Here is a 15,069-nt window from a genome sequence, read left to right as displayed (position 1 = left end):
GACTCAAAAGTATGATCGGGAATGCACATTATGCGCAAGGCTTTGAATATGTTAAGCTTTAATTTATTGACTGCCAATAAAGTTATTTCACCAGAAACCAACATTGTTTCAAAAGTTCTGTTCCCTTTGCAGTTTCGAAACTTCAAGATAATTTATCGGCGTTACGCTGGGCTCTACTTCTGTATTTGTGTGGATGTCAATGACAATAATCTGGTCTACCTGGAGGCTATCCACAACTTTGTGGAGGTAAGAGGCAACCATAGCTGGAAGATATTGACGTAATTTAAAGTCCGATGTTTTTAATTTTGACTCTAAGCTGTACGTGGCAGATTTTGTAAAGCCGTCGGTGCCAAGTTATTTTTGTGGCTCGCTCACCGAAGGGTTACCTATTTTAAAGGAAGAGAATACTGTGGGCGTTGAGCTATCAAGACCAGGACGGTCATTGGGGAGAAATCCATAAGTTAACTAATCAGAGCACCAGTCGGAAACCTACAATTATCCTCGGCACCCTTGGGTCTGGGGAATAATATTGGGCTCAATTGTGATACCTTCCACAAGCGAACAGCCTGCCTATATTGACTGTCCAGGCTTAATACGGAGAAGAATGGCCACTTGGATGAGGTGCCAAAGGGCTACAGCTGTAGCAGGAAATCTGTGCAAACTCATTTTGTGCAGATGCATTCCAGTTTCCTAGGAAGTTTGTAATTGCTTGCTTCCTCCCTTTTAGTGAGGAGAGTTAACGGTGATTGTGTCTCAAGTAATGGAAGGGATGTCACCAGGGTTGGGCTTTTAGTCTGCAAGACATCAGTTGTATAAATGAGCCATTGCTGATAATCTGTATGGGCTAATTAAGTGACCAGAGTGTTTGAAGAGCAAAAACCTTTTTATCATAATCTTAAAGACCCCCACTCCACCAAAGATATTGGGGTATGTTTTCAAAGATGCCGGTACTTCACTCAAGGGACCATTTTTCATGGTATGTCCTGGGTGTTGGTGGGTCCTGGGTAGGCAATTCAACCGCAAAGGATATCTCCGATGATTCTGTTTTCACCTGATCTTCACACACACACTTTCCAACATCCTTCCTTATCTGAGGAAGGATGTTCTTGCCATGGGGGGAGTGCAGCGAAGATTCACCAGACTGATACCTGGGATGGCAGGAATGATGTATGAGGAGAGATTGGGTCGATTGGGCTTATATTCGCTGGAGTTTAGAAGAATGAGAGGGGATCTCATTGAAACTTATAAAATTCTAACAGGGCTAGACAGACTAGATGCAGGAAGGATGTTCCCGATGGCAGGGGGAGTCCAGAACCAGGGGTCACAGTCTAAGGATAAGGGGTAAGCCATTTCGGACAGAGATGAGGAATTTCTTCACCCAGAGAGTGGTGAACCTGTGGAATTCTCTACCACAGAAGGCAGTTGAGGCCAATTCATTAAATATATTCAAGAAGGAGTTAGATATATTTCTTAAGGCTAAAGGGATCAAGGGATATGGGGAGAAGGCAGGGACAGGGTACTGAATTTGGGTGATCAGCCATGATCTCATTAAATGGCGGAGCGGGCTCGAGGGGCCGAATGGCCTACTCCTGCTCCTATCTTCTATGTTTCTGTGTGGTTCAGTTGGCTAGCAATTAGGAGCAGAAACCCTGCTGTCAAAGAAGCCTTGGCGAGTTGCTGCAGTGCATCTTGTAGATGATGCACATTGCAGCCATGGTGTGCCGGTGGTGGAGGGAGTGAATGTTTAAGCTCCTCAGATTAAATTTAATTGATAAATTTCTCATTCATTCGGAGGGACTAAGGATGTTCAGTGCTGAGAGCGCCGAAGGAACTTTAAAATATGATGAAAGCCGCTTGTACAATGTTGCAACTTGAAATAAGTCTGCCCCCCACAACCTCTGGGTTTGCTATGACTTGGTGTCCAGAAAACCTTGCTCTGAAATGTAGTCGAGGTGAAAGTTCTAAAAATGTTCTTACCAATTCTTTATATTTCATTTATATGCTAGTCAATTTCCTATGGTGTTGGAGACCAAATGTAGTCTTTACAATTAGAGGGCAGAGGATAATGGCACTAGGGTGCACAGATGTAATTCAGTCACCATTTTAAAGTCATACGTTTTGTAGTTATTTGTATTATGAAGTCCTCTGTCCACTTTACAATGGGGACTGTTTATGTAAATGTGTTGCTGTAATTGCACCCTCCCGCCAGCAGTGGCAGTGCAGCACCTCCACTGGCAGGAGAGTACAAGTACAGTTTGGTGATTTTACATGGACAGTTTATATCGTAAATGTGGACATAAGAATTTATAATGGGGGGGGTCGACAAATTTTTCTATTATAGATATTGAGAAACTAGGTGACGGGTCAAGGCCTATAAAAGAAAGACTTGCATTTATATGGCGCCTTTCACGACCACCGGACGTCTCAAAGCGCTTTACAGCCAATGAAGTACTTTTTGAAGTGGAGTCATTGTTGGAAACGCGGCAGCCAATTTGCGCACAGCAAGGTCCCACAAACAGCCATGTGATAATGACCAGATAATGTTTTTGTTATGTTGGTTGAGGGATAAGTATTGGCCCCAGGACACCGGGGATAACTCCCCTACTCTTCTTTGAAATAGTGCCATGGGATCTTTTACGTCCACTTGAGAGAGCAGACAGGGCCTTGGTTTAACGTCTCATCCAAAAGATGGCACCTCCGACAGTGCAGCACTCCCTCAGCACTGCACTGGAGTGTCGGCCTAGCTTTCTGTGCTCAAGTCTTGAACCCACAATCCTCTGACTCCGAGGCGAGTGTGCTACCAACCCGAGCCACAGCTGACCCTGGGGTGACGAGGGTATGAGAGATGCTGAAGTAAATTCATCATTTACTTCAGTGGTGGTTAGGTGACACCCAGCTGGGCTTTTAAAAGCCTATAATTGTAGGAAGACCGAGGGAGATGAGGAGTTCCATGGTTTGTGATGAGAGTAGGCGGCATTGCGATAGGCCTTGATTTCAATGCTGAGAGGCAGAAGCGTGTGAAAGACAAGAGTATTTGAAGTGTAGGAGGAACAGGGCGGCGGGGGGGGGAAATGTTTGGAGTAGCAAACACCAAAGGAATATCCATAAAACGTGAGAGAGAGGCTGGAGGTGAGAGAGGGGTTGCTCGTCAGACAAGCTATTGGTTGAATGCTGACTGGAAACGTATGAAAGGTGCTAGGCGAACCTCCCAGATATTGGAGCAGTCTTCAGATCTTGGACTTGAAGTGTTGAGTGCGTAATAATATCTGTCGAACGGTTCCACTAAGATGTGAGATAAGATGCAGAAACTATTTGTGCCGTTCACTGGAAAATAAACCACAATAGGATGGCACACCTTCTGAGCTCCTGTGTTTTCTGGTCCTGATCTTGTTTGATTTTAGTATCACTACTGTTCATTTCTTTGTATAAAATTGAACTTCCCCAGCTCGAGCAGAATCTGCTGTAAAGAAGGTATGAGTAAAGATTTTGTAACCTTGTTTTGTCATTTGTCTCCACCTTATTGCAGGTTTTGAATGAATATTTCCATAATGTCTGTGAATTAGATCTCGTCTTCAACTTCTACAAGGTAAATTGTTGTGCTGCTCGGGCAACACTTTGTTCTTGTTGCTGACAGTTTTTGTTCCTCCCTGACCCCTTTCGTGTTGTGCCCTGTGACCAATCCACTCTGAAACGAGCTGCTAAGAGTGAGAAAGAGCTCAGGGATGACTCGGGCGCCGATATTGTAATTTTCCCCCAACCCCCCCCCCGAGAGAAAAGGCGCTCAGCGTGTCCCAGGGTTGAAATCAGCAGCTCGTCATTCGGATCAGGAGGACTGGCATCCCACCAATCGGTGCACCAACGTGTTGGCACTCCAATGAGCCGCCCTTCATAATACCCAGGCAATGAACCTTGGATCTGCTTCGTTGACTAAAAAATTGCCCACAGTGAGTTGGTATAGAGGCGTCGAAAGCCTTCACAGTGCCGCCTAGTCGCAAGCGTGTTGCTGCTACACCGTGACAGTTGACCTAGCAAAATTGGAAAATGTTGATACAGCAATATTGACAGCAAAGCGCGACCTGAAAATTGTTACTATGGCTAGTCAGATTTGAGGACAGGAAGTGTATGTTCTACATAAGATTTTTTAATATACCAGGAAACTTTTTTTTTATCCGGGACCGGCGTGGTGCCGGTTGATCAAAAAGTCCAGATTACAGAGAGGTATAATTACCAAGGTACGAGAGCCCCGTACATGGCCGCAGGTGCAGGAGCCCCGGTTACCCGGCACTTGTGCAGGAGTCCCGGTTACCCGGCACTTGTGCAGGAGTCCCGGTTACACGGCCACTGATCCAGGAGTCCCTGTTGCACGGCCACAGATCCAGGAACCCCGGTTACACGGCACTTGTGCAGGAGTCCCGGTTACACGGCCACTGATCCAGGAGTCCCTGTTGCACGGCCACAGATCCAGGAACCCCGGTTACACGGCACTTGTGCAGGAGTCCCGGTTACCCGGCACTTGTGCAGGAGTCCCGGTTACACAGCCACTGATCCAGGAGTCCCTGTTGCACGGCCACAGATCCAGGAACCCCGGTTACACGGCACTTGTGCAGGAGTCCCGGTTACACAGCCACTGATCCAGGAGTCCCTGTTGCACGGCCACAGATCCAGGAACCCCGGTTACACGGCACTTGTGCAGGAGTCCCGGTTACACAGCCACTGATCCAGGAGTCCCTGTTGCACGGCCACAGATCCAGGAACCCCGGTTACACGGCCACAGATCCAGGAACCCCGGTTACACGGCCACTAATATATAGTAAAACTTACCTGAACCTACTCCTGAATTTTGCTGGTTAAGAGAGATTTCCGGATATTTATGTGCAGGTAAATCGAGAGTTTCCTGTGAGTGTGTGTATATATTAGATATATATATAGATACAGCTCAGCTGGATAAACTTGCTTAGCCTGTTTGCTGACGTGCTTCTTTTAAATATATGTTGGGTGCATGTTGTGATCTGTTGATATCAATAACAGATAGGAAAAGCTCCATTTAACCAACACGCTTTAATGTTGTGCCAATGTGTTTCTTGTGTGATACTCTAATTCATCCCCTCAGATTGCTCTCACTGCTGCCAGTAGCTTACCTGTAACTACCTCCGTTTCATGCCAAAATACTTCCTCCAAATCTAACTCCAGTTTGGAAGAACAAAATCTATAATGAATATACATGATTGATTTTTTTTTTTACAAATTTTATACGCTTACCTACATCATTTACTGAATTCTTTGTGACGACACTAAATCTTGAATGGTGCTAGTTTGATGAGTAACATAATTATATCCCAGAGGGTTCAATTTGCCACTTACTGTGCCTATGGCACAAGCTTATCATTTATCACTTATGCAGCCCCTAGAAATGCTGTCCAACCCTTTCATAGAATCATAGAAAGTTACAGGACGGAAGGAGGCCATTTCGGCCCATCGTGTCCGCGCCGGCCAACAAAGAGCTCTCCAGCCTAATCCCACTTCCCAGCTCTTGGTCCGTAGCCCTGCAGGTTACAGCGTCCCAAGTGCACATCCAAGTACTTTTTAAATGTGGTGAGGGTTCCTACCTCTACCACCCTTTCAGGCAGACCCCCACAACCCTCTGGGTGAAGAAATTTCCCATAGAATTTCCCTTTGAGCAAGACTCAATGAAATCCAGTCATTGAATCTTCCTTAAAACCAAGCAGGTTCACTGTGGTGGAGGGAAAAAGAAGCATTTTGCTTCCCAGAAAATTGAGCTCTGCAGCCTATGTTGACCGATATTTCTGCTTGGCCTAATGTGCCTGTTTGTTGAGAATGAAGAACTATATTGTGCTGAGCTTTAACAGTCCAATATTTTGTAGAAAATTGCTGCTTTCAATACGTAGTTGTCCCACCCGATGTGAAAATAAATCAACAACAACAACTTGCATTTATATAGCACCTTTAACGGAGTAAAACGTCCCAAGGCAGCTTCACAGGAGCGTTGTCAAACAAAATTTGGCGCCGAGCCGCATGAGATATTAGGACAGGTGAAAGAGGTGGGTTTTAAGGAGCATCTTAATGGAGGAGAGAAAGACGGAGAGGTTTAGGGAGGGAATTCCAGGACTTGGGGCCCAGGCAGCTGAAGGCACGGCCGCCAGTGGTGAAGCGATTAAAATCGGGGATGCATCACCGAGACCCCAGGTTCAGTCCCTGCGCTTATTTAGCTAATATCAGGGCAGAAGTGGGAATACGGCAGCTTGCCTCCGTGTACCTAGGTAGTGTCGGAAGAAAATTGACCAGGATCCGTAGAGAACGTACGATGTAGGTGCAGAGAGTTTCCACTTGTGGGCGAGACCAGAACTCTGGGGCCGTAAAGAGAAGATGGTCACTGATCAATCCAATCGGGAATTCAGGAGAAACTTCTTTACCCAGAGAGTGGTGAGAATGTGGAACTCGCTGCCACAGGGAGTGGTTGAGGCGAATAGCGTAGATGCATTCAAGGGGAAGCTGGATAAACACACGAGAGAGAAAGGAATAGAGGGATATGGTGATGGGGTTGGATGAAGAGTGGGTGGGAGGAGGCTCGTGTGGAGCATAAACACCGGCACGGACCTGTTGGGCCGAATGGCCTGTTTCTGTGCTGTAAATACTTTTCAATACTTAGTAAGGATTCCTGCTCCTTAGTTTTTTTAATTTGTTCATGGGATGTGGGCGTCACTGACAAGGCCGGCATTTATTGCCCATCCCTAATTGCCCCTTGAGAAGGTGGTGGTGAGCCGCCTCTTGAACCGCTGCAGTCCCGTGAGGTGAAGGTGCTCCCACAGTGCTGTTAGGGAGGGAGTTCCAGGATTTTGACCCAGCGACGATGAAGGAACGGCGATATATTTCCAAGGCAGGATGGTGTGTGACTGGAGGGGAACTTGCAGGTGATGGTGTTCCCATTCGCCTGCTGCCCTCGTCCTTCTAGGTGGTAGAGGTCGCGGGTTTGGGCGGTGCTGCCGAAGAATCAAAGGGAAGTTATCCATGTTGGAAGGTGTGCTAGCGATGTGAATATTTCTGGATTTCTATGTGATAACGCAGCTACTGTCTCCTTCCCATGCTTGCAGGTGTACACGGTGGTGGACGAGATGTTCCTAGCAGGAGAGATCAGGGAGACAAGCCAGACCAAGGTGCTAAAGCAGCTCCTCATGCTACAGTCCTTGGAGTAAAAACGTGGGTCCCAAACCGAAAGGATGTTCCAGCAGCTGCAGAGTTCCTCTCGAGCTCCGTTGGTGAAAGTGTGCGTGTGTGTGAGAGAGAAAACAAGAGGAGTGAATGAAATGGAGAACAGTGAATGTTACTACAGGAGAATGACCATTTAACCCATCAAACGCCTCTGAAACGTCCTGTAATGCTTCAGCATCTCTGTCATGAGTTAATCTGATTGTAAGGGATCCCTGTACCTCTGGCTATCTGGCTGTTGATTAATCGGTACCCGCGTAAAGCCCTGGATTTTTGTGACTGCACTGTCAAGTTAGCCCCAGCACTAGGCAAATACTTGTTTCAGAGCAAGCCAATTTGATTTGTTTAAAGAGAGAGCGCATGTACAATCACACTGCAATGCCACGAATGTGATCTGAACACGAGCAGTGGAGCGCAACCTCGCGCAAACCAAGCCAGTGTTGTCACTAGAATTACAGGTAAAAGCAACAGTAGTGGGCCCATGAAATTTTCACATTGTGTACATTGGCACAATTGTACTTGTCGTCCTTCCAAATGGTGGGTGTGTCTGGGAGGGAGCCTCTTGAGCTGTGTACGGTAACATCAGAGATACTGGTGGTGGGACCAAATTTGAGACGAGTATCGCGCAAGAAGCACATTTAAAGCATTTTTGTTTTGTACATCCCATGATGTAGTGTACCGGTGCCAATATGCTGGATAAGCTCATCAGTGGCAACACTGCAAGGCCAGCGTGTTCTTGCCTTCTTACGGATTGTGCTGCCAACTGTTTGCCTTCAGTTTAGTTTTAAAAGAAGCCAAGTTATTTGGCCCCGGGTTCCTTTTTACTTTGGGATGCTGCCCGTCTAAATTTATTATTGAATACTTTGACTGGGAACGTTGTTTTAATTTAGATTTGTTGGAGCTGAATGGTAGAGCACTATTCCACGTGTACTCTGCAATTCACACTGCTCTCCAAGCCCCTTGCCCCCAGGGAGGGACCAAGATATAGTATTTGCTCGTACAAAGGAAGAGGGGACTATCCTCACGGCATTTGTTCTTGAGTTACTGATTCAGCATTTTTTGAGGATGGGGGAGTTCTACAGACACATCTGCGTGCCATTTTTTTCAACAGGAAAGCATAATGGAAGCTGTCAAGCAAATCACCAGTCAAATAGCCAGAATTCAGTAACCCGCATTAGTAGGTTACAGAGAACAGTATTTTCTTTATAATTTTTATCACACAAGTGTCTGGTTATTTTTTGTTTCCCCCCAAGTAGAAAATGCAGTTTGTGATAATTGAAGCTCTTAATAAAACTGCCTTCAGGAATGTGCGCGAGAACATTGTAGAAACGTTTTACTTTCTTCCATCGACCGGGTCTCTGAACAATAGCGGCGCTACTGACTGCGGCCTCGTTCCACGTAACTGTTAATTAGCGACAAAACCTCTGGATTTATAAAGAGCTGAAGCTCTGGAAAGCCGTCGAGCTCGTCTGATTTAAAGAATAAATGTAAATGTCGACTGAGCACCGAGGGTCACCAGTCACTGTTCAGTTTGTTTGGTTGCAGGGCTACATGTCTGTGATTGGCACAGATCTTTCCTTGGGATAAAGCAAAATGCTTCCCAGATGGGGTTTTCAAAAGAAAAAACATTTGCTTAGCTCTTGGTTTTTTTTGTTGTTGATTGAAGTACATGTGTACGGAGAAATCTCGGTTCCACTTAGTGAGGCAATGTGTTTGTAATCGTCGATAGAGATGTGCTGCTGTGTGGAGGCAGTAACTTGTCGCAATAAATGCTAGAAGTGTTCCTTCTGCGTTTGCAAAAAGACAACAATTGGGAGGGCATGGAAAGTTTGGGACGCATTTATAGAGCTCTACCCGCCTGCCGAGAGACCTGAGCGCGCAATCTAGGCTGACACTCCCAGTGCAATACTGAGGGAGCGCTGCTCTGTCGGAGGTGCCGGCTTTCGGATGAGACGTTAAACTGAGGCCCTCCTCGGATGCATGGAAAAAAAACTGGAGATAACGGTTTTAATATCCAAGAATTGCTGCTTTCTGCAATCAAAGTCAATTCATATTTATTTTTCTCGCTTAGTCCAAGTATTTGAAGAAGAGCAGGGGAGTTCCCCCCCCCCGGTGTTCTGGCCAATATTTATCCCTCAATCATCATCGCCAAAACAAGATAATCTGGTCATTATCACGTTGCTGTTTGTGGGAGCTTGCTGTGCGCAAATTGGCTGCCGCGTTCCCTACATTACAACAGTGACTACACTCCAAAAAGTACTTCATTAGCTGTAAAGCGCTTTGGGATGTCCTGAGGTTGGGAAAGGCGCTATAGAAATGCAAGTCTTTGTTTGTTTGTTCTTTCTCTCAGTACTGGACTGAAGTGTCAGCTCAGATTATGAGCTCAAGCCCAACCAGCACTTAAACATGTAACTTTCTGACATAGAGGCAGGAGCGCCATTCTGGTATTTTAATTCATTCCTGGACTGTGGGCAAGGCCCATCCCTAAATGCCCTCGAGAAGGTGGTGGTGAGCCGCCGCCTTGAACCGCTGCAGTCCGTGTGGCGAAGTTACTCCCCCAGTGCTGTTAGGGAGGGAGTGCCAGGATTTTGACCCAGCGACGATGAAGGAACGACCGATATACTTCCAAGTCAGGATGGTGTGTGACTTCGAGGGGAACGTGGAGGTGGTGGTGTTCCCATGCGCCTGCTGCCCTTGTCCTTCTAGGTGGCAGAGGTCACAGATTTGGGAGGCGCTGTTTAAGCTGTGTTTTTAATGTTTCGTACTGTTGAGAGATTTTCTGAATATGTACAAGTAAATCGGATCCAGCTTATCAATTTTAGCAAGCTAGCAACTTAGGAATCCTGGTAGTCACATGATACAACGATAATGGAGTTGTTGACAAATCATAGCAACCAATCTCTATTAATTAGTCTACAGCAGACCCAGACATGAGACGAGGAAATCCCCAGTGGTGGAGAGCTTTGGGAATCATAGATCCAAAGTCACCTTTTTGCTCCCAAACCTGCTACACTTCCCACATGTCGTGTCTCAAATTACTCACCTACTGCGATGTGTTTTGTTAGACACCGCACCCCCCCCCCCCCTTTCCCAAAGCCACCAATGCTTGCTGTGTTATGAACCATCCAATACTTCAACCAAGTGGCCATTCGTGAGCTAAGTGCAGCAGGTGTTCAACATTGGAGGGTATAAGCAGGCCCGACATCTACACATGCACTTTCCAGCGCGGGGGAGGGGGTCAATGGATGGCGATCAAGTGTGGGAATCCTGGCTGATCGTTTCTCATCACCACCCACCCCCCCAGCTCTGGTGCACTGTGACCAGATGTTGTGCTACAGTTGCCAATGTGACTTCGATCAGCAAACTCCGCACAGGCCAGGTGTTGAACCTGCGATCTTCTGGTAACTATGTGCAGTACTTTTCCCCTGCCTGGCCATTGGCAGGAGCCCAGTGCTACAATACATACTGGTCAAAGAGAAATATTCAAAGATAGCCTCACAATGGACTTTAGTGCTGTAACCAGCTGGAGCAGGCCAATAGCTCAGCAAGTAAATCTGCTGCAGGAAGGTCCCAGAGCTGACATGGGCAGTAGAAGAGGACATGATCAGGCTCAACTGTGAAGACCCCAGCAGTCGAATTGCTGCTGGAGAATGGCCAGGGCTGCTGAACCTGACCTCGGCAGCAGTCAGCACCCTTAGCACTGGGGAGTGCGGGCATGGCAGGGTACGGGCTGTTAGAGAAACCTAAAAAGAAAAATCATGATTTATAAAGATACTGGGGGTTGAAATGGATCGTGCTGCTGAAAAATCCTACAGGTTACCAATTCAGCAATTCTTTTCTTTCCGGTACACTCGGGAGCAACTTTAAGTAAATGGCGTATAGGGGAGGAGATGAATATTTAGATTTATTATTGGCAGAATTCAGCATTTTCTTCTTGGAAAAATCTCCCGCCCCCCCAAGCGACGCATTTTCCAATGTCATTAATATCAGTGACAGTGTTGGTAGCTTCTCAGCAAGAGCCTCGCTGCTGCAATCAGTTATCACCATGGAAACTGGGTCCCATAACAGCAAAGCAGCTGCTGCAATTGCACACTACTTCACTCAAGCAGTAAGTGCCGATGATTCTGGTTGCGATGCGAGCTTGCAGGAGGTATTGAGCCCAGTGATGTCAGGGGAATTGAATTGAGAAGTTCAGTCCAGCTAACACATCACACACTCTTACTGGCTGCATCCTTATTCGCTGCCTATCTTGGCCTAGTGGCACCTTTGCTCAGTCGTGTCACGTTCGCCTATCATATCAAGAGCAGGGGGGGGGGGGTTTATGCTTCAACTGTATAAAACACTAGCTAGGCCACAGCTAGAGTACTGCGTGCAGTTCTGATCACCACATTACAGGAAAGATGTGATTGCACTAGAGAGGGTACAGAGGAGATTTACAAAGATGTTCCCGGGAGTAGAGAATCTTAGCTATGAGGAAAGACTGGCTGGGTTTGTTTTCCTTGGAACAGAGGAGGCTGAGGGGAGACCTTATTGAGGTGTATAAAATTATAAAGTGGATAGAAAGGACCCATTTCCCTTAGCAGAGGGGTCAAAAACCAGGGGGCACAGATTTAAAGTAATTGGTGGAAAGTTTAGAGGGAATTTGAGGGGAAATTTCTTCACCCAGAGAGTTGTGGAGGTCTGGAACTCACTGCCTGAAAGGGTGGCAGAGGCAGGAACCCTAACCACATTAAAAAAGTACTTGGATGTGCACTTGGCATGCTATAACCTGCAGGGCTACGGACCAAGAGCTGGGAAGTGGGATTAGGTTGGATAGCTCTTTGTTGGCCGGCGCGCACACGATGGGCCGAAATGGCCTCCTTCCGTGCTGTAACTTTCTATGATATCAGACAACCGTGCATTCAAGCCCCACTCCAGAGACTTGAGCACATAAGCGAGGATGACACTTCCGTGCAGTACTGAGGGAGTGCTGCAGTGCCAGAGGTGCCGTCTTGCGAAGGAGACGTTAAACCGAGGCCCCGTCTACCCTCTCAGGTGGACATAAAAGATCCCATGGCACTATTCGAAGAAGAGCAGGGGGAGTTCTCCCCGGTGTCCTGGGCCAATCCCGCAACCAACATCACTAAAAACAGATTATCTGGTTATCATCGCATTGTTGTTTGTGGGAGCTTGCTGTGCGCAATTTGGCTGCCGCGTTTCCTACATTACAACAGTGACTACATTTCAAAAAAAGTTCTTCATTCACTTTGGGACGTCCTGAGGTCACGAAAGGTGCTATATGAACGCAGGTTCTTAACAACTGAAGGCACCACCCAATGTGGCAACAGTACCCAGTTTTGATCCTCCTGCCTTGTGTTTGTTAGCTTCCATCAGCTAAGCCAGCAGTTGGGGGCCTCACGACAGGCTTCGATGTTGCTGGGGGAAAATCAGTGCAGGTTGCTGCTGCTGATCGCCCCCCCCCCTACTGGAACAAGCGCGTGGCTAGGACTCAGCTGTGTTGCCCTCCACAGTTGAACAGCCTGCTGCCTGGGCTCACAACAGATGACTGGGAGAGGCGGCCAGGCTCCATGGAACCAAACCCCAGGGTCAGCCGAGATGGGAGGGGAGAAAATATGGCAATAAAAATTTTTTAAATGAGGAGTCTCAAGTAGTGTGTCATGTAGGCTTAGTGAATATTAAAAATTACCAAACAGTTTTCCCAGCAGGTGGTAATGATGGCCATAAATGAGGGAACTTGACCTGAATGTGGAATAGTTGAGGTGAATAGCATCGATGCCTTTAAGGGGAAACTAGGTAAGTACACGAAGGAGAAAGGAATAGAAGGATATGCTGAGTGGCCTCTTGCCCGTCTCCCCGATTTTAATCGCTCCACCATTGGCGGCCGTGCCTTCAGCTGTCTGAGCCCTAAGCTCTGGAATTCCCTCCCTAAATCTCACCGCCTCTCTCCTCCTTTAAGACGCTCCTTAAAACCTACCTCTTTGACCAAGCTTTTGGTCACCTGCCCTAATATCTCCTTATGTGGCTCGGTGTCAAATTTTGTTTGATAATCGCTCCTGTGGCAGCACCTTGGGACGTTTTGCTACGTTAAAGGCACTGTATAAACACAAGCTGTTGTTAGCTGACGTCGGGTGGGAGGAGGTTCATGTGGAGCATAAGCGCCGGCAGGGACCAGTTAGGCCGAATGGCCTGTTTCTGTGCTGTAAATTCTATGTAAAGTAGCTGTGAATTTTCCAGCTTGTTGCAATGTCCAAAATCCAGAGCGAACAGTTTGACCTGCTCTCATCTGACCCATTTAGGTGGCATTCTGGAAGTTAGGAAGATGAAGGATAACCCTATGCAGCTGCAAATCCATTGGCAGGATAGGCGCACCAACGTCAGTGTTCTCGCTCAGGCCAACATCCCCAGCATCGAAGCTTTGACCACACTCGATCAGCTCCGATGGACGGGCCACGTCGTCCGCATGCCCGATACGAGACTCCCAAAGCAAGCGCTCTACTCGGAGCTCTGACACGGCAAGAGAGCCCCAGGTGGGCAGAGGAAATGCTTCAAGGACACCCTCAAAGCCTCCTTGAAAAAGTGCAACATCCTCACCAACACCTGGGAATCCCTGGCCCAAGACCGCACAAAGTGGAAGAGAAGCATCCGGGAAGGCACTGAACACTTAAGAGTCTCTTCGCCAGGCGCAAGCACAAGGAGCGCACGTCAACCCAAGCACCCCACCCACCCGCCCCTTCAACCACCGTCTGCCCCACCTGTGACAGAGACTGTAGGTCCCGCATTGGACTCATCAGCCACCTGAGAACTCATTTTTAATGTGGAAACAAGTCATCCTCGGTTCTGAGGAACTGCCGAAGAAGAAGATATGTAATTCTGCATTTCTGTGGTTCAAACATTCCTGCTCAAAATTTATAAGGTAGCGACTAATCTAGGCGGAAACTGTAGAGAGAACCAGACCGAGTCCATTGAAGGGTAGGAATTACATATGGCACCGTTCAATTCCAAACCTTTAACACGCTTGATGAGCATAACTAGAGGCCATCAATGTAAGATAGTCACCAAGAAATCCAACAGGGAATTCAGAAGAAACCTCTTTACCCAGAGAGTGGTGAGAATGTGGAACTCACTACCACAGGGAGTGGTTGAGGTGAATAGTATCGATGCATTTAAGAGGAGGTTAGATGAGCACATGAGGGAGAAGAGAACAGAGGGTTATGCTGATTAAGTGCGATGAGGAAAGACGGGAGGAGGCTCGAGTGGAGCATAAACGCCGGCCTTGACTGGTTGGGCCGAATGGCCTGTTTCTGTGCCGTATATCCTATGTGACGCTCATGTTAAATTCCCCCTCCTCTGCTATTTTCAGGCAGGTGATAATTTGTAAGCTGATTGTAATTTCAACCCTCCTTCACAGAGAGTGATGACGGAGACGCTGGAATGATTCAGAGCCTCGTGCACTTTATACCATTGTAAAAATGCCTGTTTGTTGAGTGAGTGTGAATGTTTCATCAACCACAAGCTGCCACGCCGCACTGAGCTTTGAGATAAAACAAAGTGCAGGTTTGCGACTTGTCAAGACTGGTCCCCTGGCTCAGGAGGGAAATGCTACAAGGGGTACTGAGAAGAAAAGAAAGACTTGCGTTTCTCCAGCGTCTTTCACGACCACCGGGCGTCTCAAAGCGCTTTACAGCCAATGCAGTACTTTTTCAAGTGGAGTCACTGTTGTAAAGTGGGACATGTGATGATTGACCAGATCATCTGTTTTAATGATGTCGATTGAGGGTTAAGTATTGGCCCCAGAGAGCCCCCCCCCCCCCCGCTCTTCTTCGAAATAGTGGCCATGGAATCTTT

The 15,069-nt window shown here is 47.3% G+C and overlaps 1 protein-coding gene across 1 annotated transcript in view; it reads left to right on the top strand.

Moving 5' to 3' along the window:
- Nucleotides 1-8,542, top strand: part of ap2s1 (adaptor related protein complex 2 subunit sigma 1) — a 44,156-nt gene extending 35,614 nt beyond the window's left edge. Inside the window, exons 3-5 of the mRNA XM_085973374.1 lie at nt 133-246; nt 3,527-3,586; nt 7,110-8,542. Of these exons, the coding sequence (XP_085829500.1) occupies nt 133-246; nt 3,527-3,586; nt 7,110-7,211 (276 nt within the window). The 3' untranslated portion in view covers nt 7,212-8,542. The remainder of the gene's footprint in view (nt 1-132; nt 247-3,526; nt 3,587-7,109) is intronic.
- Nucleotides 8,543-15,069: the final 6,527 nt, after the last annotated feature.

The sequence above is a fragment of the Somniosus microcephalus genome, chromosome 34 (assembly GCF_052327205.1).
Source record: "Somniosus microcephalus isolate GS21.2 chromosome 34, FLI_Smic_1.0, whole genome shotgun sequence".
Lineage (NCBI taxonomy): Eukaryota > Metazoa > Chordata > Chondrichthyes > Squaliformes > Somniosidae > Somniosus > Somniosus microcephalus.
The sequence above is the reverse complement of the archived record's forward strand: the minus strand, read 5'-3'. Positions and strand labels throughout refer to the sequence as shown.